General features: G+C 37.4%; 1 protein-coding gene and 1 long non-coding RNA gene across 2 annotated transcripts; one reads left to right on the plus strand and one right to left on the minus strand.

The window, feature by feature from the left end:
- Positions 1–3,464: 3,464 nt before the first annotated feature.
- LOC128128462 (uncharacterized) lies at positions 3,465–6,940 on the minus strand. The gene is made up of 3 exons (XR_008226411.1): positions 6,672–6,940; positions 6,401–6,469; positions 3,465–5,649 (listed from the first exon to the last, which is right to left on the minus strand). It is a non-coding gene; the product is annotated as an uncharacterized LOC128128462 (long non-coding RNA).
- A 9,413-nt stretch (positions 6,941–16,353) lies between these two features.
- On the plus strand, positions 16,354–18,915 carry LOC111876528 (trans-cinnamate 4-monooxygenase). The gene is made up of 3 exons (XM_023873074.3): positions 16,354–17,204; positions 17,488–17,621; positions 18,165–18,915. The coding sequence occupies exons 1-3, from the start codon at positions 16,420–16,422 to the stop codon at positions 18,761–18,763; spliced, it is 1,518 nt and encodes a 505-aa protein (XP_023728842.1). The 5' UTR covers positions 16,354–16,419; the 3' UTR covers positions 18,764–18,915.
- Positions 18,916–27,809: the final 8,894 nt, after the last annotated feature.

A 27,809-nucleotide genomic window follows, 5' to 3' on the forward strand; every position in this document is an offset into this window, starting at 1 on the left:
TTGGTTATTTCAGTGGTAGTGGGTGGGTTTAATATGGTGTTGGCATGAAAGGTGGTAATTTACTACGATGTCATACTCCAACAAACAGGAATGGATGGAAGACTGGGTTTTGAGTTTTAGATTAATAATAAATATACAATATAAATTAATATATATTCATAAATAATAAAATTATTTAAAAAAGAAATTTACAAGGGCATAATAGTTTTTTTAGGTAAGACAGAAACTAAGCATGCAACAAAAACAAACAGTAGGGGCATTCAAAGTTCAAAAAATAAGTTAGGGACTAAACACGCAAATTACCCCAAACCATAGGGACCATACGTATAATTTACTCCTTTTTTTTAAATATACTTTTTATATTTTTTATAAAGTAACTATTTTGTCAGGACGATTAGGAGTTGTGTTGTCGTTGTCACATCAACTTTGCCATATTTTATCCACAATTTGTCATTTACATAGTATGGATTGTGAAACATTCCGTTAAAAATAAATAAATAAAATAAAATAAGATAATAAATAATAACAATAATAATAATAATATAAATAAATAAATAAATAATAAGCCCTAAAACCCCGAGATATATTTTATATTTTATTTTATTTTAGCCCTAAATCCGTGATAATTTATTAGTGATACCCATGAGGAGTTAAATGATATATTTTTCAGAATTTGGGGTCTATATTGTAACATTAGGTGTTGAAATGTAAAGAATTTAGTCAGGCAAGGGTTGTTAGGTAAATAATGAAATTGATATGAAAATGAATAGAACCCTGGGCCGGAAGTGTAAACTCGCCATAGTTGGAGTTGGAGATGGGTTAAGACCAGTCACCCCTCTCTTTTCCTCTTGTTGCATACTCACCCGAAGAAAACCCTAACCCTAAAAACCTTGCAACCGCCACCTTATCTCCTCCTCATCTCCAGTCGTCGTCGTCAACCACGTCGCCATCGCAAGTCGCCCGGTACCTTCATTTCTACTTTCATTGTCGCCGCCGCCGACGAACCGTGGTTGTCGTTGCTTTCGTTTGTGGTTAAGGGCGTACAAAGCTCTCCCCTCTCCTTCTCTGTTTTTTTTTTCGATGCTACATCGCCCCTGCCGCTCCAATGGCTGTTCCATTTCCACCATTTCGTCCGACTCCCACACGTCACCGCAAGGGTGGCTGAGATTGGGTGCGTATTCGTTAATAGATGCTCATGTTTTGGTGTTGTGTGTGTGATTTTCGTGCATATGGATGCGTGTTTCAGTCGATGGGTGGGTGTAGATGGCCGGAATATGTGAATAACCACCATGGCAGCCAACCATGGTGGTTGCCGCCATGTTACCTTCTTCTGTCGCCACCAGCCACCGTGACAGGTGATTATGTGTGTGTGTGTGTGTGATATGGTGTAAATATGTGTGTGTATTGGCATGATGTTGTAGGAACGATTATTGGCTCGAAAATCAAGGAAAACCCCCACCACCACCGTGAGATGGTGCCTGCCACCTCATGCTTCCGTTCTACCACTACCAGCCGCCACCTTGGGTGGTTGTGTGCGTATGTATGTGTTTGGACCTAAAACCTTATTACCCCCACCATAACAATGGTGGTTGCCGCTTCCTACCGCCATGGACCGTCGCCGACCACCACTGTCGAGGTGGTAGTGGGTGGTGCCCAGCTTATTAAATGCTAATTAACCTTAAAGCCTAACCTGTAACCTAGTTGGCTAGTAATTGGGTTGGAAACCCTAATTAGGGTTTAGAAAATCCTAATATCAAGAAACCCTTATTTTGGAGTTCATGAGGACCCACATAAAACTATTAATTAAACTTAAATAATACTTAATAATGCCCCTACAATTAAATTAATTCAATATTGGACTTAATGGATTAAGTCCTTAAGAGATTAAGTGTGGAACACTAACCCTAGTTATCATTTTATGTGAAACCCTAATCGTCATTTCATGTGAGGTGGTCACTGTTGCAAGTAACTGTGACCTGGGATTGGGTATTGACTCAAGTATCTTCCTGTAGGTGTTTGGAAGTGAGTTGAAGTTAGTAGAGTCCTTCATTGCTACAGTGGTTATCTACATGCATATCAAGGTGAGTTTCGCCTTACTGTACTCGTGGGTCGAAGGCACCAATGTCGGCCCACTAGTTTTGGTTATTTGTTAGTAGAGGATGCCCTAAGGACTGTATATAGTCATGTAGGATAGACTAAGGACTCTTGTTCTAATCTCTCTTACTTGTTCCTTGTCTGGTTGTGGTTCTAGAGTAGGATCACCTGTCTGGGTGATTGTCTCACCTCTGAGTACATAGGCCATGCATTCCTTGGATTGTTGAAATTTAGTATGTTGCTATGTTGTAGTGATTTGTTAGATCCGTGTTCTGTTATTGAGTATGCTGCTATGTTGTAATGATCTGTTAGATCTGTGTTTTGGTATCGGGTATGTTGTTATGATGTAGTGATCAGTTAGATGTATCTCCTGGTATTAAGTATGTTGTTTTATGGTAATAATTTGTAGAACTGTATGTTATCTGTGCTTGTTGGTTATCATCTATGGAGTGCTCTTAAGGATTGTCGGTGGTCATGTAGGATAGCCTGAGAACTCTTGGTATAGGCTCTCTTTCCTGTTCCTTGTTTGGTTGTGGCTCTAGAGTAGGAGCATCTGTTCGGGTGGCTATCTCACCTCTGGTTACTTATGGTTACGCATTCTATAGGGGTTAGCTGGTAGTGGGATTGTATATTGTGAGAGAATTAGTAGGCAGTAGTGAGATGTATGATTGTTGTTTGCATGTATTATGTGCCTACTTGATCTTGATTGTTTATATGTCGACATATTGTGTTTAGTTTGGATTGAAGCGGTCCTGCTTTGTGTGGTAGGCCAAGATACCCAGTGCGGGCAGACTGTAAGTCGTAGGCATGGAGGCTCAGGAAGAGCGGTAGGGTTAAGGCGGTAGGCCAACAAACCCTGAGTATTCCAGCCCGATGGCTGGTTGGACCTGTTGTATATTGGCATTCCAACCTGGGGTATTCTATCCTGAGGATGAATGGACCCAGAGGTTGACTAGGCCTGGGGTATTCCAACCCAATGGTTGACTGGACCCGATATGTTTGATTGTCTTTATGATATGTTTATATGGGGGTATTTTGGGGAAAAACTCACTAAGATATGCTTACCTAGTTGTTTATGGTTCCAGGTATCATCGGTTATTGCTGGAATGCGAAGGCGGGACTGTGCACACTCATCAGCAACATTTAAGATTCCTTGTTTATATTATACTCTGATTTTTAAATGAATGCAACTCAGAATGAATGGTTTTCTTAATTAATAGACTAATAAATTGGGAAGTTTTTATCTTTATAAAAATAGAAAATTTTGGTTGTAAAAATTGGTCGTTACAGATTGTCACACTTGTCATGCTATTTTTTTTTTTTTTGTAAAATAAATTAATATATAAAATGAACATTTCAAACATATTATTTTGTTTTTTAAATCTTAAATTTCACAAAACTTAAAAAAAATTACAACACACCAAAAAGAACAAGAATTTCAAATTACAAACCTAGAAATTTAAATAACGAAACCATGAAAATAAAATAACGGAACCAATATGTTATATTTTTTTCACGACGTCCTCTTTTTCTTTTATCAGCACTTCTTTTTCACGTCTGGTGAGAGTGCTAATGTCTCACGTTAAGATCGCTATGGCATGGTTTTTTTTTTCTTTCTCTTGTGCAACCATCAAATATTGTTCCAAAGACGACTTCAAGTTGTTCATTTTGCTTGTTAGTTGGTCGATGTCACTCGAACCACTTGCCGCCGCTTTTCCCTTTCGTTTGGCTCGGTCTCTTCCCATGGGACGAGTGACTCTTGGAGCCTCAAAATGCTCCTCCTCATTGAGGTCAATACCGATATATGCATCAGACGATTGATTATGCGTCGTTCCGGATGTTTTAGTTCTATTAAAAGAACCACCCGTAAAGACCTTTTGTCATTTTTTTAACAATTCCAAAATATTCCAAACATGTAGAAAATTGAAATTGACCTCTTTTTTATTCTGGTACACTTCAAGAGCTTTTTGCAAAATAGTTTCGTCGTTTGCACTACTTCACCATTGTCATTTGACACTCGAAAACGCCCCATTAAACTTTGTCACCACTTTGTTTACATTACTCTACTTCGAATAAATTTGGTCTTTTTCCGATACTCTCCAAGATTCATCTCTGTGAGAAAACGCCATGTAATTTTTTTGGGAAAAAAAAGTTGGACAATCTTGGTTGTTTCCAACCACCGTATCTTCAGAAACATCCATCCACGCACGAGCTAATGCCTTTTATTTGAAAAATGTTCATTGCTTGCCGCCCTTCCACTTTTTTTTGGGTTGTGGTCGATTCTCTTCTGGCTCCAATTCCATTTTAGAGACGACTTCGGCTTCCCCTTGAGTTTGGAAATCATTGGGGAGTCGGGAAGATCATCAAATAGATTGAAGTCATTTTCCATTTGGGATGGGAAGTTTATTTGTGGCTAGTTTTGAAATTGGAGTTGTCTTTGAAGTTGTGGTTGGCTTTGGTATTAAGGTTGGTTTTGGTATTGTGCTTGATTTTGGTATTGGGGTTGGTTTTTGTTTTGAAATGGGTAGTAAACACCACCAAAGTGTAAATTTGGTGGAGAATAAGTTGGCCGATCACTTTGATTTTGAACGAAATTTGGTGAAAATGTGTGATGTGTTGGGTTTTGAGTGTTTCTTTTGGTATTTTTTTTTTGAGCTTTTGGGTTGGAAAGGGAAGCCATTTTTCTCACAAAAATTGTGTTGTTTTGAGTGAAAAAATGAAGATAGTGAAGTGTGATAAAATATCATATGTAGTCGTATTTATATATGGTAAAAATCGAGGATTTTTTGAAGAAAAAAAAAACAATCACAAAGACCCTTCCAACGCTCAAATCATTCAAACCCACACACACTCCTCGGCCATGTGTTTGTCGGGTTAGCCGAGACAACTCTCGAGTCCACTTCGAGAAGCCTTACCTCACTAAAAGTGATTGGTATTGCATTTCAACAAAAAAAAATACTCATGAGGTTGGGGTGTGGCCTCGACACACACCTTCATGTGGCTTCAACATGTCGAGCAAAGACATCCTCTATGGCAAGTGGCTGCAGAGTCTCCATCTTCTCTCCTCTCTTTTACTTTATTTTTCTTCTTCTTTGCAACTTAATCTACCTCTTTTAAAAAATAAGTTAAATGTAAAATCCAAAAAATCAAGGTAAATTTTTCATTTTTAAAACCAAGCCGAAAACCATAAATGTTTACAACACATAGTTTCCAAAAATTATAATCACGAATCAGAGTATCCCAAAATCAAATATCATAAAATCTGAAGGATGTTGTGACATCCCCATTTTCACGGCCAGAAAAGACCGATGTTGTTTATGCTTTATAAAAATCAGAGTACTTCATTTTATAAAAATGTTGCGGAATTTGTTCCCAGAAAAACATGGTAAATACGTTATTAAAACATTTTCGAAGAAACGTATTTATTTCATTTTAAAACGTTTGGGATGTCATCGTTAATACAGAAATATAAGCATAAACAGAACTTACAATTATTTACACTAGTGATCTACATCTCTTTAAATCTCTCAATGTAATGTCACTTCATATCAACACCTGTGATATAAATAAACTGAGTGGGTCAGGTTGGGAAACCTGGTGAGTACATAGGGTTTTCAACCCACAATAATATAATTATTATATTTAAACAATCAAACAATCAACCCAATTACCCATCCCCATTATCTTCTTTATTCTTAAGGATCTACCCTAAGAATCAACTATTTCTCATTCATTCATTCCTAAGGATCATCCTAAGGAAACAACATGAAGTCCATTGTTGCCAATGACACATTGGTCAAGCGCAGCTGCTAATATTGTCACTTAGGCTCAGCTGCCAGAATTAGGACATTTTCTATGAGGCGCTTCTGCCGGTATTGACCTTTAAACACTACTGTCATGGTCATAAGGCTCCCTATTAGGCGCAGCTGCCGATACTATCCTTAGAGCGCAGCTGCTAGGACGTTTACCGTAGATCTAAATCATCTACGGGTTGTGGCGCAGCTGCCAGTGCTCATCTATAGGGTACTAGGTCCACTGCTGCCAATGTATACCTATAGGGCACTAGGTCCGTACTACTAATGTTCCTCTATTTCAGCTTTTATCCATCATCATTCATCTACCCATGTTTTACCCAACATATTTTGTAGATATAAAATACTTTATACAGTTTACATCATTTAAAACATGTATAAAAATCTTTCACCAGCATAGACAACAAGTATTCAGACAATATGCACACATAACACGTAATTTATATTAAAATACTTCATATCTATGTGTAAGATGAAAGAGACCATGCACTCACTTGAAAGGTGGTGAGTCGGCACTCGGACAGCACTTCGTTACTCTTAAAACAATTATCCCTTGACGAAACCTAGTATCATTACCACTAGAGTTTAGTCTAACGCTTGACGAGACTAATTTAATAGTCTAGCTATTATTACTATTATATAAGTGTTAAATAACACTCAATATAACTCATAATAATAGCCTAAATAATTATTTTAAGGTCCTAACAATGTTACTATAATTAAATAAAATCTATATTAAATATACTATAGGCGTAGCTCACTTACAGCGGGTTTTTATTAAAAACCGGGCTTCGCTGGAGCAGCGTTTCCGAGCCGAAAGCTTTTCTTCTCGGAGCCGTCGGGCGCTCCGGGGCTTTCTTCTCGTGATAGGGAGGTTCCCTAGACTTGGGAGGGGTTTAGGGAGGTTAGAGAGAAGTTAGAGAGAGAAAGAAAGGCTTATGGTGTGAAGAAAATATGAGGAGTTCACCCTTGTATTTATAGGAGTTTTATAGTAAAGTAGTCTCTAAGCTTCATCCGTAACTTTTGCATACGAGCTCCGTTTTTGTCTGTCCTTTTACCATTGATTTCCTATTAATGAGATCTTCAACTTTCATTTAGACCTCGTTGGCTAATTCTCATTCTATCTCGGATTTACAAAACTGTATCGAATTCGCCGCGCTCGAAAAGTAGGGACTAAGCTTCGTCCATAACTTTTGCATACGAGCTCCATTTTTGTCTGTCTTTTTACCGTTGGGTTCCTATTAATGAGATCTTCAACTCTCATTTAGACCTCGTTGGCTAATTCTCATTCTATCTCGGATTTAAAAAACTGTATCGAATTCACCGCGCTCGAAAAGTAGGGACTAAGCTTCGTCCATAACTTTTGCATACGAGCTCTATTATCGACGTTCTTTATATCCACGCGTTGGTATTTACGAGTACTACAACTTTCATTTAGATCCCGTCGGCTAAAAATCGACCGATCTAAAATTCAGATTTCGGGCTGTGCACTGCTATGCTAAATCTTAGAAAAATCATAACTTCCTCATACGAAGTCAGATTTGGGCGTTCTTTTTATCGATGTTCTTAGTTTAACATATTCTACGACTTTCGTTTAGATCGCTAAGGCTAAATCTCGCTCTATCGTAAATTCACTATTTACGCTTCCCGGTATCGTGTCGGTTCCGTCGCGAAACTTCAACGGGTCATAACTTCTTCGTTATAACTCGGTTTTCAGCGTTCTTTATATGTACGAAAACCTTGTAACATAATCTACAACTTGATTAAGATTATTTATTCTAAATAATCTTTTGTCGAAAAGTCATTTTCGACCCCTATTGCCTCTAATTTGACTAGCCCAGATTTGCGGGCGTTACAATTATCTCCCCCTTAGGATGATTACGTCCCGGAATCATCAAAGAAACAGGTTCGTATAATGACTCCATACGTCATCTCTTCATCCTAGGTAATAATTATAACTTCTACATTCCTTCGATTCTATCTCTTAAACTCATTGACTGTAAGAGTACTCGATCGTGCACCTGCTCTCTACCTCAGGTTAGACTCCAAATTATGACCTTCAAGTCACAATCTCGATCCTTGCTGGATACGGACTTGAGATAAGTTCTTTTATTACTACTATAGATCGATGTGTCATATTCTAATGACCTATCATCGTATGTTGCAACACTTAGACTTAGGTCTCTTAGAGTTAAATTCTAAAACAGACTATGCCTTCCTTCATGTTCTAATGTGATATAATCACACTTTAACATTAGACATTTCTAGCCACCAACTTCTTTAACAACGAGTGTGATACTTCTATTGATCGCTTTGATTTCAACCGTTTGGTTTAAGTCGGACGCTACATCAAACTTGGTTCTCTGAACCACACAACATACTCATCGTAGTCGGACTCGATTCGATATGACCACTAGGGTCGAAATATCAACAATCTTCTTAGTCATTACCGAAACGATGGTAACAACACACTTGAATAAAACGAAATCAATTACTAGCTTCTTGGTAACCTTGTGACTTTCCCTGATCCAAGTGTGAGTCCTGTGCTTCCGGTAGTATAGGCCTCTACTACCATCCACACCTACTCATACCTGTCCCAAGTATTGTCTCGCAGTTTTCCAAGTCACCATACAAGAAAATCACATAACAGTTTAACACATCAAATATCAAAACGAAGGTTTTATATTATTCCTTAAAATGTTTACATAGGTGTTCAAGTTCACCCTAAACTATGCCCCTAACAGGCTACATCGCGAGGTACTATCTACACGATTACTCCATAACTCGATCCTTGGATGTCAAGCGTTAACTCCTGAATCTTCGCATTGTCATCTGCTTCGTCAAGGATCATTTGAAATGTTCTCGCCTTTTGCTTTGGTGGCACATATGGCTTTGTAGCCCCCTCTCTCTTTGGGTAGTCTTGCTTTCCTTTTTGGACCTTGAAGATCCTTCAAACTTCCGCTTCTCTCCTGACTTATCTTTTTCTAGACCCTTTTCTCTTACCTGGGCCTCTACGTTCTTAGCTTCCCTAACAGCTGTTTTCAAGGTAGTTGCCATTTTGACCATTGGGCCAAAGTCAGTGGGCAGTCCGTTAGCAAACCTATCAATCTTGGAGAGTTTAGAAGGCACCAAGTAGGGGAATAGCTTCATCCTCTTGGTGAATGCGGTGGCATACTCATCAACACTCATCTTCCCTTTCTTCAGGTTCTGAAACTCGTTGTTTAGGTCTATCAGATCTATCTCCGAGCAGTACTGCATTTTCAACTGTTCCAAGAACTCTTCCCATGACATCCTTAAGGCTTCTCCTCGTGGCATCGTATCTGCCAATAGCTTCCACCAGCTCAAGAATCCAGTTTTCAGTTGTCTTACGGCGAAGACATTCTTCTGTTTCTCGCTACAGTCGCAGCTCTCAAACACCATTTCCATCTCGGAGATCCAATCCATAATCTCAACAGGCTTTGGGCTTCCTGAGAGACTTGGTGGTTTCGCACCCAAGAAATTCTTGTACATTCGCCCATCCTTGTCGTTTCTCCTCTCCAGGCCATCTTGAGTCCCCACTTGACTCACTTGGCGACTGTAGTTCCCTTCCTCCGATTGCTCAGGAATCAGCTCGGGTTGCTCAGTGGGCATAGTAGGTTCGTCCCTATTCGACATCCTCCTCATTTCTTCCCTTTATTCAGTTAGCATAGCCCGAATCATGGCTTGAACTCTAGCCATCGTGACTGGCTCAGGTGCAACTTCTTCTACAACAGGTATTTGCTGAACCACTAGGGGTTGGTTCCTATTTTCATTTGCATTCACGTTTCCGCTACGGGTCCTTGCCATCTTGATCTATACACCGAATAAGGTGAATCTAGACCTTTACTTAGGATTGACGTTTAAATCATCCTTATCACTCCGAAACGTTTACATGCTAGTTCTAATATCGTAGTCGTACGTTTAGAATCCTAAACATATAAGGTTTCCAGATCCGGTCGGCAACAGACCATAGATCCGAATAAATAACAGCATATAAGGCATAAAGCATTTAGCACATAAAAGCATTTTAGGCATAATTCCTAAAATAAGCTAGTGCTCACACCTCACAATCATCGCTTAGCATTCTAAGTTTAAGTCTAGAAATAAATCCATATTCCTAGTTCGCTTAAACTAATGCTCTGATACCAACTGTGACATCCCCATTTTCACGGCCAGAAAAGACCGATGTTGTTTATGCTTTATAAAAATCAGAGTACTTCATTTTATAAAAATGTTGCGGAATTTGTTCCCAGAAAAACATGGTAAATACGTTATTAAAACATTTTCGAAGAAACGTATTTATTTCATTTTAAAACGTTTGGGATGTCATCGTTAATACAGAAACATAAGCATAAACAGAACTTACAATTATTTACACTAGTGATCTACATCTCTTTAAATCTCTCAATGTAATGTCACTTCATATCAACACCTGTGATATAAATAAACTGAGTGGGTCAGGTTGGGAAACCTGGTGAGTACATAGGGTTTTCAACCCACAATAATATAATTATTATATTTAAACAATCAAACAATCAACCCAATTACCCATCCCCATTATCTTCTTTATTCTTAAGGATCTACCCTAAGAATCAACTATTTCTCATTCATTCATTCCTAAGGATCATCCTAAGGAAACAACATGAAGTCCATTGTTGCCAATGACACATTGGTCAAGCGCAGCTGCTAATATTGTCACTTAGGCTCAGCTGCCAGAATTAGGACATTTTCTATGAGGCGCTTCTGCCGGTATTGACCTTTAAACACTACTGTCATGGTCATAAGGCTCCCTATTAGGCGCAGCTGCCGATACTATCCTTAGAGCGCAGCTGCTAGGACGTTTACCGTAGATCTAAATCATCTACGGGTTGTGGCGCAGCTGCCAGTGCTCATCTATAGGGTACTAGGTCCACTGCTGCCAATGTATACCTATAGGGCACTAGGTCCGTACTACTAATGTTCCTCTATTTCAGCTTTTATCCATCATCATTCATCTACCCATGTTTTACCCAACATATTTTGTAGATATAAAATACTCTATACAGTTTACATCATTTAAAACATGTATAAAAATCTTTCACCAGCATAGACAACAAGTATTCAGACAATATGCACACATAACACGTAATTTATATTAAAATACTTCATATCTATGTGTAAGATGAAAGAGACCATGCACTCACTTGAAAGGTGGTGAGTCGGCACTCGGACAGCACTTCGTTACTCTTAAAACAATTATCCCTTGACGAAACCTAGTATCATTACCACTAGAGTTTAGTCTAACGCTTGACGAGACTAATTTAATAGTCTAGCTATTATTACTATTATATAAGTGTTAAATAACACTCAATATAACTCATAATAATAGCCTAAATAATTATTTTAAGGTCCTAACAATGTTACTATAATTAAATAAAATCTATATTAAATATACTATAGGCGTAGCTCACTTACAGCGGGTTTTTATTAAAAACCGGGCTTCGCTGGAGCAGCGTTTCCGAGCCGAAAGCTTTTCTTCTCGGAGCCGTCGGGCGCTCCGGGGCTTTCTTCTCGTGATAGGGAGGTTCCCTAGACTTGGGAGGGGTTTAGGGAGGTTAGAGAGAAGTTAGAGAGAGAAAGAAAGGCTTATGGTGTGAAGAAAATATGAGGAGTTCACCCTTGTATTTATAGGAGTTTTATAGTAAAGTAGTCTCTAAGCTTCATCCGTAACTTTTGCATACGAGCTCCGTTTTTGTCTGTCCTTTTACCATTGAGTTCCTATTAATGAGATCTTCAACTTTCATTTAGACCTCGTTGGCTAATTCTCATTCTATCTCGGATTTACAAAACTGTATCGAATTCGCCGCGCTCGAAAAGTAGGGACTAAGCTTCGTCCATAACTTTTGCATACGAGCTCCATTTTTGTCTGTCTTTTTACCGTTGGGTTCCTATTAATGAGATCTTCAACTCTCATTTAGACCTCGTTGGCTAATTCTCATTCTATCTCGGATTTAAAAAACTGTATCGAATTCGCCGCGCTCGAAAAGTAGGGACTAAGCTTCGTCCATAACTTTTGCATACGAGCTCTATTATCGACGTTCTTTATATCCACGCGTTGGTATTTACGAGTACTACAACTTTCATTTAGATCCCGTCGGCTAAAAATCGACCGATCTAAAATTCAGATTTCGGGCTGTGCACTGCTATGCTAAATCTTAGAAAAATCATAACTTCCTCATACGAAGTCAGATTTGGGCGTTCTTTTTATCGATGTTCTTAGTTTAACATATTCTACGACTTTCATTTAGATCGCTAAGGCTAAATCTCGCTCTATCGTAAATTCACTATTTACGCTTCCCGGTATCGTGTCGGTTCCGTCGCGAAACTTCAACGGGTCATAACTTCTTCGTTATAACTCGGTTTTCAGCGTTCTTTATATGTACGAAAACCTTGTAACATACTCTACAACTTGATTAAGATTATTTATTCTAAATAATCTTTTGTCGAAAAGTCATTTTCGACCCCTATTGCCTCTAATTTGACTAGCCCAAATTTGCGGGCGTTACAGATGTGCACGATCAAGCCTTCGCCTTGCCCTTGTCCTCAGAAGCACCTAAAATCATACCCATCAAACTGCAAGCCAAAGCTTAGTGATTTCACCCAAAGTACCACACACAACCATACAGATACACCATGCATATATAAGCCATCAGCTTGACTGGATCGCCTCGCAGGGCCTACAACCTATCTTGATCGCTCTCTGGGCCTTTGGCCTGACTGGACCACCTCTCGGGCCTTCAGTTTATCCAGACCGCCCTAGGTATCTTGGCCTTCAGCACAAAGTAGGACCGCCTCAACCCAACAAACCATAATATGTCTACATAGACAATAACAATCATTGACCAACAAGTATATGTAATCATACAAATCTACCATTCTAACACATACTCAGTGAATGCAGCTAATCATATAGATCTACCAGTCTATCAGATAACCATCATAACATCAATCCAATATACCAAGATACATAATTCAGTGGGCCGACATTGATGCCTTCGACCCATAAGTACAATGAGGAAGACTTACCTCATAGTCTGAAACGTAGTTGAATAGGTCACAACTCCAACTGCTAACTCTACATGTCACCTATACATCAAACAGTGACCTAATCTCAAACTACTTCTCAAAATAACCAAAATACCCCTAAGTCAAAATCTTGGTCAAAGTCAAGGTAAAAAAGTCAAAGGTCCCACCTAAGCTGAGTACGCCCTGCGTACTCCCCTCTACTCCCAACGTAGAAGGTACCTTCTAAATTACATGCTCCAAACATGGTATGTGTAACGTACCTCCAAGTTCGCCCAGTGTACCATCGATGAATCTACATCTCATCAGTAAGTCCTTAATTCAATAAGACAAAGCACCAAACTTCAGATCTAGGTAATAAGGAACGTCTTAATGGATAAAGTAAACCCTTGGTCCAAAAGTCATCCAAGGCTCCAAAACTTTTGCATGGCTTAATGAGAGTGTCCAAGCTCTCATTTCTATGAATCTATGGGCTCAAAATTACAGAAAACTACATTTCAAGGACCTGGAGTAGCTCATACTCCACTAGACCAAAACTATGGGACCAAAAATGTACACAAACTCTAGACTATCAAGATCTAAGCAAATAACTCATCAAGTTCCAATATTTATACCTTCAAAGGATACTTGAGGGTGAGATACTTCTAGATCTAGGTTGCATTGAGCTTATGATTCCATAATCTTCTCCTTCCTTCAAGAACACAAAATACACACTCTCAAGCTCAAAAATGCTCACATAATGAATTAGGATTTGCAAGGGACGATTTGGGAGATGGAGGCTGATGAAGGAAAGGGTTTTGAGGGGATAAGGATGTTTAAATAGGGCTCAAACCTTAACAATTAAGGTTTGTTTCTCATATAAACATGTGTTCCACTTAAAAGAGCTACGCCAAGCATACGCCCCAAGTCCACTTAGCGTAGGGACTAACTTTGCAACAAAATAAGTACTTAGGGTCAAAATGGAAAATACCTGACGACTGGGTGTTACATTAAACATGTAGTGTAACAAAATCAGTATGATAATAACATTGCAGACAATAAGTTAAGATCACAAGGCACCAAATATAACATCACTCACTTCATCCCAAGGTTATAGGAAATCGTAGCTACAAAGTCAACAACATCCTATTTCGCAAGGGATGCCGCTCTGCACCCACTACATTGATGAGAGATATCAATTCATCAATTCAACCCAATAAAACATGGAACTTTATATCTCCTCAACTTTTCTTCCTATATTCAATGGCTTTCTCTCACGTCAAACTCTTTATCGTTATGTTTTTTATTTTTTTGAAAAAATAAAATTTATGGATGGTACGAATGACATTACTTCCTAAATCAAGTATTAAATGTAATAAATTGACAACATCTTAGGTGATAACTACATGAAAGATAATGTTTGAGACATAAAATATCACCAGCCTAAGCAATTATTAACTATATGTTAACCTTTTTAGTATAGTATAAACTTTGGGAATTGATAATTAAAATAAACTCTAAAATAAATATGTTTTCTATTTGAACAAATTACAGAAATCGTCCCCGTGGTTTGTTGAAAATTACGCGTTCGGTCCCTATGTTTTTTTTGCACTTGGATCGTCCTAGGTTTTGATTTTATTGTGTTTTTCATCCCTTGCACAAATAAAAAGACTATATTGCCCTTTTTTTCTTTTTCATTTTTTTATTATTCATTTGTTATTAAATAATACAAATTATCAAATAAGCTTGAAATAGGACCCACCCAAAACCCTACACCCCACACTCACGTTCTCTCTCATTTCAATTCATCTGAAGAGCACCGTTACCGCCTCATAGCCACTCTGACTGGAAACACCGCCTCCCCTGAAACCACCTCTCCCCCATCGCCTGAAAATCGCAACTGAACACCGAAATCTTCCAGATATGCTTTTCACTGCCGCCCTGAAGCCACCACCGCCACAGTACCATGAAATCATCACCATCGGATCCACCACACAATGACAAAAAGGGAGGAAAACGGACAAGAGAGAATCACCGACACCCCTTCACCGAAATCTTCCAGAGGAAAACCCTTTTACAAACCCATGAAGGCAGCGGTCACCTTCACCGACGTCGCAGGGACGATTCCACAAATACTTATTCATGTAGATGTCGTAGAGAGAAGAACGAGGAGGGAGCAGATACATTCGATGACCGAGCCTCTCAGTGGACTGATGAGCCATATCTTCTTCCTACACTACTTCATATTTTCTTCCAACGGTGGAGAATGTGATGGTATTGGTTCCTAACGGCTTCTAGCAGTGTCCGGTGGTACATATCGATGGTTAATGATACAGACTGATGTGAGTGATATTATTTTCGGTGAGTTTTCCGACGAGTTATATCATTTCTTATATGTTCGTCGGAGATTTGTGCTTTTCAGAGCTGATAAAACGGAGACAATTTCATGGTGGTGGTTGCTTTGTGCCTTCCACTGCCTCCCCTAAGTTGATGTTCCAGATTTGTAGTTGATTGAGCATCGATAAGTTTTCATAGGATTTAGTTTTGATTTGTGGTTTGATTTGGTTTAGTTAACAGATTGCAAGTTTTGATTTTATAAAGAGTGGTGGGGGTAGTTGCAGGTTTTGATTTTATAAAGAGTGGTAGGGTAGTAGTTGATGGTGGAGGTTGGTGGTGGTTGTCGGAGGTGAACCGGGGATGAACCATGGTTGAACGAAGATGATGTCGGAGGTGAACTGTGGTGGTTGAACAAAGGTTGTCAAAGATGGATGATGGAGGTGGAAGGTGGAGGGGAAGGGGAAGGGAGAAGGGTAGTTGGACCTATTTATTTATAACTTACTTATAATTTATTTTTTTGATTAATAAATAATTTATAAATATAGAAAAAATGAAAAAGAAAATGTCAAGGGCAATATAGTCTTTTTATCTTTATAAGTGACTGTAAACGCAACAAAATGGTATATTAGGGACGGTCCGAATGCAGAAAAAAGGTTAGGCTCCAACATGCAATTTTACCCAAACCATAGGGACGATTTCAGTAATTTGTTCTTTCTATTTTTATTGGTTTGTATTATATATTAACTAAAATAGAGAACGGAATTATCTAATATTGTTCTAAAAATTGATCATTATTTAAGTATAAATAGTATTACGTCAAAATTAGACATGTATTCTTGAATTAATATTATGTATTGACTTTTGGTTGGGTAATTTGCTATTCTTGTTATAAAATCAAGTTTATATTGTCACGGAGTGGGAAGAAGAATTTGCTAGATTTGCCGTCAAATTTGGCTAACGCCGTCAATCGTGTGTTATTGACCAACTCCACGTCTACCTACCCCCTTCTAGCCATCTATCCTCTATATAATAACCTTTCTCCCCACCAGACTCATAACTACAAAATTGCCTGATAAACACCACCACCATTCACCGGCATCGGCCACCAAGAACCACCATGGATCTTCTCCTCGTAGAGAAAGCTCTCATAGCTCTTTTTGCAGCCATTATCGGCGCAATCTTTATCTCTAAGCTACGTGGCAAGAAATTCAAACTTCCTCCGGGACCCATTCCAGTTCCCATTTTTGGTAACTGGCTCCAAGTTGGTGATGATCTCAACCACCGGAACTTAACTGATCTAGCCAAAAAATTCGGTGAGATCTTCCTCCTTCGCATGGGACAGCGCAACCTCGTTGTAGTGTCGTCGCCTGACCTCGCCAAAGAGGTACTCCATACCCAGGGCGTTGAGTTCGGGTCTCGAACACGAAACGTCGTGTTCGATATATTCACCGGAAAAGGGCAGGACATGGTGTTTACAGTCTACGGCGAGCACTGGCGCAAGATGCGACGGATCATGACGGTGCCGTTCTTCACCAACAAAGTGGTGCAGCAGTACAGGCACGGATGGGAGGCTGAGGCGGCTGCGGTTGTGGAGGATGTGAAGAAGAATCCAGCGTCTGCGACGGAAGGTATTGTGATCAGGAGACGGTTACAGCTCATGATGTACAACAACATGTTTAGAATCATGTTCGATAGGAGATTCGAAAGCGAAGATGATCCGTTGTTTTTGAAGCTGAAGGCATTGAATGGTGAGAGGAGTCGATTGGCACAGAGCTTCGAGTATAACTATGGCGATTTCATCCCTATTCTGAGGCCGTTTTTGAGAAGCTATTTGAAATTGTGCAAGGAAGTGAAAGAGAAAAGGCTTCAGCTCTTCAAGGACTACTTTGTTGATGAAAGGAAGTAAGTATTTCTTCTTCTTCGACTCTAATTGCTTCGTGATTTGGTCACTTTCAGAATTCAAGAACACACATGACACATCTGTGATCAAATTTAATATTACAGATTCAATCACTCAATGATTCAATTTCGAGTGATTTGATATTCAATTCGATTCAAACACTGATTCTAATCCAAACTACCATGATTCAATTACGGATCCTTTGATTATTAATTGCTTGTGGCATAGATTCTGTCATCTAGACTCGTGGAGCTAATTAGTGTTCAATTTTTGGGGGTAATACAGGAAGCTTGGTAGCACGAAGAAATTGGAGAACAATCAACTGAAATGCGCCATTGATCACATTCTTGAAGCTAAGGACAAGGGAGAGATTAACGAAGACAATGTTCTTTACATTGTTGAAAACATCAATGTTGCTGGTATGCCTATTTAGTCTCTAGTCTCTTTCATCATCTAAATGTCATAATTATAAACATTAAACATTAATTTATCGGAAAAACATTAGTTCAACTTTCTAAAACCTTCTATTAATAGATATCATGGTAAAGAAAAAAGTTATTTTACTACAGTAATATTTCTTTTTTCGAATTAATAACTAAATAAAAGATTGTGGATATATTAATTAGCCCATTTTAAACGACTCCTTTATACTTTTTGTTTTAGTCGACTTTTTTATAATACGAAGTTAACTGAATCAAATTGTCACTTTAAAGTGTCCCCAATGACAGAAAGTTCATGGCTTTTTATTGACAACTTTTATAGATGCGACATAAATAAACGTCAACATCGGAATTAATGATACATATATTTTATTATCACAAGTGGTCTTGTACCTAACACCTCTTGAAAGCCGTGCCATCTTGAAGTGGATCCAATCTTGGATTCCACTTTGACTATTTCATATTAAAAGCCAAAATTAAAATTCATGTTTAATTTACTTCACCATTTTGTTTATAAAACAGCAATCGAAACTACTCTATGGTCAATCGAATGGGGAATCGCCGAGCTCGTGAACCACCCTGACATTCAGTCAAAGCTCAGGCACGAGCTCGACACGAAACTTGGGCCCGGTGTTCAGATCACCGAGCCTGATGTTCAGAACCTCCCTTACCTCCAAGCAGTCGTCAAAGAAACCCTACGTCTCCGCATGGCGATCCCACTCCTGGTCCCACACATGAACCTCCACGATGCCAAGCTGGCGGGCCATGACATTCCGGCCGAAAGCAAGATCTTGGTCAATGCGTGGTGGCTAGCCAACAACCCTGAACAATGGAAAAAGCCCGAGGAGTTTAGGCCCGAGAGGTTTTTGGAAGAGGAAGCAAAGGTTGAGGCTAACGGGAACGATTTCAGATACTTACCTTTTGGAGTTGGGCGTAGGAGCTGTCCTGGGATTATACTGGCGTTACCAATTCTTGGTATTACAATCGGGCGTTTGATACAGAACTTTGAGTTGTTGCCACCACCCGGACAGACTAAGATTGATACGAGTGAGAAAGGTGGACAATTTAGTTTGCATATCTTGAAGCACTCTACTGTCGTTGCTAAGCCACGGTCCTTTTAATGAATTTTGTTTATGTTTTTTGTTTTGTTAACCACGTGTTAGAGTGTTGTTGTGTGATGTGGAGATTTTGAATTTGATTTGTATATCGTTTTCTTTACTTTGTATTTGTAATCATGATATACTAATAAGTCGTCACACACACGTTTTATGTATTCCGGGTTCTCACAAACACTTGAAAAATGAAAAACGTTGATAACAAGTAAATGTGTGAAATGAGTGGGTCCAAGAAAATGGATTTCACCGGATGATCATGTTACTTATAACAATTGGTACAAGAAAATTCTATAATAACCCAATCTATTATTATTAAGAGCGCAAAATCATGGTGTTTTTATTTTATAAAACCATTTTATGTTATGATCAACGCTTAAAGTGATTCTTCATACGACAAACCCTAAAGAGCTCATTAAAGCATTCGCAATAGGAAATTTTTCACTCCAAAAAACTCATAAAACTTGAAAAAGCTAATTGAAGAGTTTTTTCAAACTTAAAACTTTTTAATGAGTTTGTTAATTAATATGTTTTTGGTATAAGCTTTTCTAATGATTCAGTAGGTTCCATAGGTTTCAACAAATTACAACTTACACAAGAATCCTTAAATTATTAGTTGAAAAAGCTCGGCTACTGTGCATTAAAAAACTTTATTAAAAATCTCTTTTTATTATGAAAAAATTTCAAAAAAACCCAACGTATTTTTATCAAATGTTAAAAAAAAAAAACCATTATTATTTTTTAATGTACTAAAATCCTTATATTTTCTTGAGTTCTTGTTTAATATTTTTTGACCATAGAAAAACATAATCTATTTTCATGAAATGATTAAAAAAATCAATATATATATATATATATATATATATATATATATATATATATATATATATATATATATATATATATATATATATATATATTAGTTCATTTAAACTCTCATATTTTTTAAAAAATTTTAATCTAATGAGTTGTAACAATCAAAACGTTGAAAATCGATTACCTAGCATTTTCGGCTATCTAAACTTTACCGAGCTCAATGCTTTAAATGATATATATATATATATATATATATATATATATATATATATATATATATATATATATATATATATAATATGGTTTTTATAAGATTTTTCCTTTTATTATAGATGCTATTATCTTACCTATGATATTTTAGAAAAAGTCAACTTGTTGTTCTCCTATACGGTAAAAACCATTATGAATTTATTTACAGTAAATTACACGAATGGTTCTTATGGTTTGGGATAATTTCCATATTTGGTCCCTAACTTATTTTTTTAACTCGGAATGTTCCTACAGTTTGTTTTTGTTGCGCGGTTGGTCCCTGTCTTACCTAAAAATACTATTTTGCCCTTGATTTTTTTTAATTTATTTAAATAAGGTGGAGTAAGTAAGGTGAGGTAATGTGAGGTGGAAGTGGGGTTGATGTGTGTTTATTTAAATAAATTAAAAAATCAAGGGCAAACTAGTCTTTTTAGGTAAGACAAGTACCAAGATAGCAACAAAAACAAACTGTAGGGATCTTTTGAGTTAAAAAAAATAAATTAGGGATCAAACGGGCAAATTACCCCAAATTATAGAGACTAATCGTGTAATTTACTCATTTATTTAACACACAAAAAAAAAAAAACTATTTTATGTTCTAATCACGTCTAAAATAATATTTTATAACTGGCAAACCATTAAGAATCGATTACCTATCAGGCGGAGACCATCTAGCTATTCATTAAGAAATGCCTGAAATGCTTGCTTTAAGCCTCATACGAAAACCCCACATGCACCTTTCACCCCTCGAAAATACCTTGATAATGAAAGTCAACGCCCTTTGAATGGACAATGGGGTAAGGTTTGAAATATCGTACCGGTCAAGCTTTTTTCGATTGTTCCTCCTGGTTCGAATACAAAATTTTGTGGTATATCGTATAATAAAATCAAGGCTGCACGTAAATCTGACATGACATTATTAATGTCGTTTATAAGCTTACGTGAAAATCAGAGGTCAAATTCTAGTATACAACCAACTAGCCATTGACAAGACTTTCTTTAAGTGTTTAGAAAGCACTATAGTTTTATTGTAGTTAGATCTAAGCTAGACCTGTCCCATAGGTTTGGCAACAGGAACGACCGTCCAGTCTTAGTCTTTTATTAGGGTCTAAATTTTTTAAGGAATTCATTATATATATATATATATATATATATATATATATATATATATATATATATAGGGTTAGGTTATTTTGTTTTTAGTAACTATTGTGTGCAAGAATGCACAGATCTGGATCATTGGATGGAATATAATCAAAAGCCATGATCTGAGGGTTTATGATAGTAGAATAGGATAACATGTACCATATAATCACACAAATTTGAGCATAAGGACATTCTAATCAATTAACTTATATTAAAAAAGGAAATTTTCGGATTTTTAGGGATAATTAATTCCTTTATTTTTAAAAATCTAAATATTTTAAATTAATTTAAAATTAAAAATCCGATTTTTATTCTGTCATAATGATAGAATTTTAACCATAAAGTAGTAACCATATTTTTCGATTTTATTCTGTTAGAATGACAGAATGTCAACCATAAACTAGTAAATATATTATGAAAGAATACACAAATCGATTCTTGAACTAATAATATACCAAATAATTTCATTGTACGATTGTGATTCATTGAATTATAACAAACATTCTGAAAGAATAACAAATATAATTCTTAAAAAATAACAACATTCTAGATGTCCTGTGTATGTTTGACCTCTAAGCCAATTCAAAATATGCTAGCATTCTATGAGATTGACATTTTGTGACATTAACATTCTGTCAGAATTGTATTGCATGAGAATGATTTTATACAAGGAGCCTTTCCCATCAGGTCTTCAAGCCATTCTTCAAGCCATTTCTATCGCAAATTCATTGCCAAATACTTTATAGTGATACACTTGTAACAACTGCACATTAAACATATAATTAATTAACTACAAATTCTATCAGAATAAAACAATAGTATTCTTATATAATAAACTATTCTTTCAGAATGGAAATATTATAAAAAGGTAAACAAGGTCAAAGCTATGATCAGCCCATATGTCTGTTTGCTTCAACATCATAAGCATAAGGAAAAGTCAGTTTGCTTCAACATCAAATCTATGATCATGATAGATGTTTGCTTCAACATCATAAACATATATTGAATCATCAATACTTCCAGCTACAAGTTCTCTGTCATCAAAGAATGGTAATTTCTGAAAAAAAAAATTACAAAAACCCAACTCAAAAAACTTAATCAAAAATCAATAAAGTTCATGTAATGAAGATAGATACAAACTTTTCTTCGGCGGAATGATGGTGTGTGTGAACGGCAGCGGCGACGATAAATAATTTTTTTGGTGAATAGTTTCTTATGGTGAAATAATTATTAGATTTTATTATTAATAATATTAAATAATAAATTAACATTTTTAATAAAATATTTATGTTTATACCTTATATTTATATTGTCTGTTTATACTATTGATGTAAATTAATTACTATTTGTGTGTAAATAAATTTATATACCTGAATTTAATATTTTAAAATTTTTATTTTTTTTTCAAATTGAATTTCTTAATTAGTTTCCTTAATTCAGATATTAAAACTTTTGGCAAGTATTAATGATCTATTTATACATAATTGATTTGTGCACAAAGCTTTGTAACTTACACCTCTTAAAATTCGAGATATGATTAATATGCTTTATAATATAGTATAATATAGTATAATATATATATATATATATATATATATATATATATATATATATATATATATATATATATATATATATATTCAGATATTGAATTATTATAAAAAAAACTTGATGAATTTTGTGTATTTGAAGGTCTTTTTTTCTCTTGTTTTGGACCCAAAATATGTTTGAAACGACTCTGATCTAAGCTAATGAACTTTATCATTTTTTAGTTGTAATATCTATTTTTCTTCATCGTGTACATATTGTTTATAAATTTCTTTTAACAAAATATTTTGTTGTACGCCGACAAGCACCGGTCAAACCTGGAGTTTCAGGTATGAGATATGGTTCTCCTGAAGGTGTCACCTTGGAAATGTGTCATCCGGTTCAGGAAGCGGGGTAAGCTGGGCCCCCGGTACATTGGTCCATTCAAGGTTTTGGCTCGGGTGGGCCGAGTTGCGTATCGACTGGATCTGCCAGCCAAGCTTAGTCATATCCACAACATTTTTTCTTGTCTCCTAACTGCGGAACTGCTTAGTGGATGACTCTACAGTTGTGCCTTTAGAGGATATTCAGGTGGATGACCGCCTGAACTACATTGAGAAGCCAGTGGTGATTCTGGATCGGAAGATAAAAACCTTGAGGAACAAGGTTGTGCAGTTAGTGAAGGTGCAGTGGCTGCACTGCAAGGGGTCAGAGTGGACATGGAAGCCAGAGGAGGAGACGGGGGAACATTATCCAGGATTATTTGAGACAACAGATTTCAAGGACGAAGTATGAGACAAGTGGGGGAGAATTGTAACACCTGGTTCCTGGTATGTATTTAACTTATAATTATTCATTTTTTATAGCAACTTAACAAGTTTGAGGCCCCAAGCTCGTCGAGTAGAGATGTTTTGGACCACTTGTTTTGTTGACCAACTCGACGAGTTGGTAGGTCTTAACTCAACGAGTTGGCTAGGTAAAATGAAACCCTACTTCCAGGGTTTTGCACCCTATTTAAACACCTTAACCCCAAGGTGTTGGCCTCATTTCCAACCTCAACTGTCCTAACCCTAAATCCCAAAACCCTAAAGCTACTTTGAGTGATTGTGATCCATTTTGGGTGTTTTTGGTGTGTGTTGAATCCTTTGGAAGAAGGAAAAGCTTGAAGATACAAGAGAGAGCTTATAGATCTAGAATCCTTGCCTCATCCACGACACTTTTCTGGTATAAAGCGTGAACCTTGCCTTGTAGTTGTTTAGATCTTCTTTTAGGGTTATTCTGTTTGGGTTTTGTCCAAATATCATGGTCTTTGGAAGTTGGACGTCCCAAATGGGTTAACACTTATAATATAGGGTCTTGAGGGGTTTTCATGGCATAAAGGTGCCAACTTTATGGCCATGGAAGTCCTATGCAACCTTTAGACCATCGTTTTGGCCTTTTGGAGCTTCTAATGGCCATGCATGTGGAGAAAGCTGGAACGTTACGTGATCTTTTTGTCCCTAGAGTCCAGATCTATGACCTCATGGTCTATCTTATAGTTTTTGTGGTTTTTGGATTATGACTTTGGCCTTTTTGGGTTAGGGTTTGAGCTTAATCTTTTTAGGAAAGGTATTAATGGGTAAAGTTGGAAACTTTACCCTTATGGAGGCATTTCCAGTCTAGATCTGGAGTATAGGGTGTATATCTGAATAATAATGGCTTAATGCATTAAGAAGGGTTAACAAACTGAAGAACTCGACGAGTTCATGGAAGAACTCAACGAGTTGTATTGAGAAGTCCTGATTCTATTGAAAAGGAAGAACTCGGTGAGTTGTAGGAAAACTCGACGAGTTGGATCGCGATATCATGATTCTATGATTCATGGAAACTCAGCGAGTTGAAGGGCAACTCGACGAGTTGAGTCAACTCGGATCATTGACTTCGACTTTGACCAATGTTGACCCTTAAGGGGTTATGAGTATGAAGGGGTACTTAAGGAAATCTTTTATGTTTAGGGGATTGAGTCGGGTTGATATTCGGAGCCATGGACTGTTCGGCTACTTTGCAGTATTCGAGGTGAGTTACCTTCCCTATATAAGTGGGTCGAAGACACCAATGCCGGCCCACTAGTAGTTGTTTATAGTAGAGAAGATTGTATTTGTGATAATTGTTTGGTATGCCACAATCTGTAACATTTTGTTTATTTAATAAATAAATGGATAAAAATTGATGAATGAATAGTCGCCCTAAATCTATATTATTTAGTGGATTGTTGGTTGTGGGGAGTCGAATGTTATAAATTGGATTATTCGGGGGTTAAAGTGTAATTTCAGATTGATTTTGCAAAGGAAGTTAGAAGTCAGGGGTAATTGGTATCTTTTGGACTGAACATGTAAGGATCTATGGGAACAGGGGTTAAAAAGTAAATTATGGACCTAAGATGAAAGGATTTTGAAAAAGAGGGACCATTTGGTAATTTTCGGACTTAGGTTGAAAGAAAAGAGAGAAAGATGGATCATTTATGTCATTACGGGTTGAAATTTGAAGGAACTGGGTATATAATCTAAAACCACCACAGTGAGGTGTTGGCTCCCGCCTTCTGCCGCCACCAGCCGTCGTGTTGGGTGGCGGTGTGCTTAGTTTGCGTTTTGACTCGTTTGGGATGCTTGGACAGAATGGGCCTGACGAAACCTTAATGGGCCCAATGAAACCTTAATGGGCCCAATGAAACCTTAATGGGCCCAATGAAGCCCAAAGTGACCTAAAATCTCAACCAATTGACTAATGGGCTAGTATTGGGTTGGAAACCCTAATTAGGGTTTGGTAAACCCTAATGGCATAAAACCCTAATTTTGGGAATTGATCGGGACACACACGAGAATTATTTAATAAACCTAAAATAATAATTAATAATCATTGGCAAATTAACCTAAGGTAATACTGGACTTAATGGATTAAGTCCTTAATGGGTTAAGTAAAAAACACTGAAACACTTAACCCTAATCGTCATTTCATGTGGAAACCCTAATTTCACTTCGGCCTTGAGTTAGGCCTTTCTATTGGGCTTTGGTGATTGGACTATTAATGGGCTTTCCAAGAATAAGTAAATATACTAAATAATTGTATAGGTTTTAGGATAAGGTCCATGTGAGAGTCTTTGGCCCAATTTGGAAAATTAGGCCATAAATGAACCATATTTGGGCCTTTATGATTATGTAATATTAGGCCATGGGAATACTAAGAGTTTGGACTAGAATAATTGGATAGGCCTTAAGGAAAGACCATGTAGAGGTATGGGCCCAATTTTGAAAATTAGGCCATATGTTAGGCTTTAGTCCATTGGTTTACTATTGTGCCTTTAGAGTGTGAGTTGGACCTTGGGCTTGGAACCCAATTATTAATTGGGTGTTGTTTGATGTTGACAGCTCGGGAATTTGTCAACCAGCAGATGGAGTTTTATCAGCGGGACTTCAACAGTGTGAGGTGAGTTTTCCTCACTATACTCAAGGGTCTAAGGCACCAAGGCTGACCCTTTTGATTGCTATCCTGATATGTTATACTAGTATGATCTGTTAGATCGATATCCTGGTAGATAGGATGGTATATGTTATTATGATCTGTTAGATCAGTATCCTGGTAGATAGGATGTCATTATGCTGCTATGATCAGTTAGATCGGTTTATCTGTCTATAGATTGTTATGTGATTATTTGTTATATGTGCACATGTTTTTTGATTGGTGGTTGTGGTGATATGTTATGCTAGTATGATCTGTTGGATCGGTATCCTGGTAAATAGGATGGTATATGCTATTATGATATGTTAGATCAATATCCTGGTAGATAGGATGTCATTATGTTGCTATGATCAATTAGATTGGTTTATCTGTCTATAGATTGTTATGTGATTATTTGTTATATGTGCACATGTTTTTTGATTGGTGGTTGAGGTTTATCTGTTTTGTGCAAAAGCCAATAGACATGGGCATTCCAACCTGATGGTTTTGGGCCGTGAGTATTACATCCCGAGTATGATTGGACTCGTAGTATGTGGGCATTCCAACCTGTTAGACTGTTGGTTGTGGGCCTGGGGTATTCCATCCCAAGGATGATTAGACCCATAGTATGTTGGCATTCCAACCGGATGGTTGAGGGCCTGGGGTATTCCAACCCGAGGGTTGATTGGACCCATAGTATGCTGTTTTTGATTATATGTGTATTGTTGTGTGTATGGGTATTTTGGGGGATCTCACTAAGCTTTGTGTTTACGGTTTCAGTTTATTGTTTCAGGTGTTTCAGGTGAATCGGTAAGGCGAAGGCGTGACTGTACACATCCTCGTGTTTTAGGCTTATGGTTTCTGGGATACTCTGATATTAAACTATTTTGAAAACATTTTGTAATAACTAATGGCTTTTGGATGATTGAAAAAGTTTTAAATTGGCTTGATTTTTATGGGTGTTACACTATCTGTTAAGATTTATATGCTTGTATGCTATGTTATTATATGGTAGTGGTAGGGGTGAAATAGATCTCGTAACCGGTTGAAATACACCGAAGGGTAGGTCGGGCACCCAGATATGCCTGATAGGGTTGGTCAAGCACCCAGATATACCTGACACAGTAGGTCGGGCACCCAGATATGCCTGACAATATGTGACTATGTGGTATGATGGGGAAACTCACCAAGCTTTATGCTTTACAGTTTTCAGTTTTGGTTTCAGATACTTCTTCTTCAAAAGGAAAGGAGTCGGCATGATCGCAATGCATCACACTATGATTTTCCGCATTATGAGATTCTTGGGGATTGTACTATGATATTATTTTCCTATGACATGTTGTGGTTTTTGACAATTGGGTTTGATTATGATATGGATGACACTATTGATGTTTTCAGAATACTGTCTTTATGAATTACTTAATTAAAAATAAATTTTTGGTTATAAATTTTGGGATGATACAATACAGTCCCTAAGGCATCCCTCTACTAACAGATAACCGAAAACTAGTGGGTCGACATTGGTGTATTCGACCCACGGTACAATGAGTCGAAACTCACCTGAAATGAATAAACCCGAGAACACCGCGATACACTCCCTGCTACTCTACTTGCTCCCGTGGATCTACTAGCATCAGAACCAATAAAATCTAAATTATCAGTAAAAAACCCTCAAGTTTGACCTAAAGTTAAACTTGGTCAAAGTCAAAATCAGGAAAAGTGAACCCTGAGCGAGTACGCCCCGCGTACTCAAGATCCAAATCAGGCTCCCTTCAGGCGTACACCCGACATACTACAGCTACGCCTAGCGTTCACAATGGCTTAACAATTTCGTTTGGGGGCT

The sequence above is a fragment of the Lactuca sativa genome, chromosome 9 (genome assembly GCF_002870075.4).
Source record: "Lactuca sativa cultivar Salinas chromosome 9, Lsat_Salinas_v11, whole genome shotgun sequence".
Taxonomy (NCBI): Eukaryota; Viridiplantae; Streptophyta; class Magnoliopsida; order Asterales; family Asteraceae; genus Lactuca; species Lactuca sativa.

Bases quoted from the DNA above. Each gene is read 5' to 3' on its own strand.
- LOC111876528 (XM_023873074.3), top strand. From the start codon at position 16,420: ATGGATCTTCTCCTCGTAGAGAAAGCTCTCATAGCTCTTTTTGCAGCC. The intron at 17,205-17,487 runs GTAAGTATTTCT...GGGGTAATACAG, and splicing joins TACTTTGTTGATGAAAGGAA to GAAGCTTGGTAGCACGAAGA. The intron at 17,622-18,164 runs GTATGCCTATTT...TTTATAAAACAG, and splicing joins TGAAAACATCAATGTTGCTG to CAATCGAAACTACTCTATGG.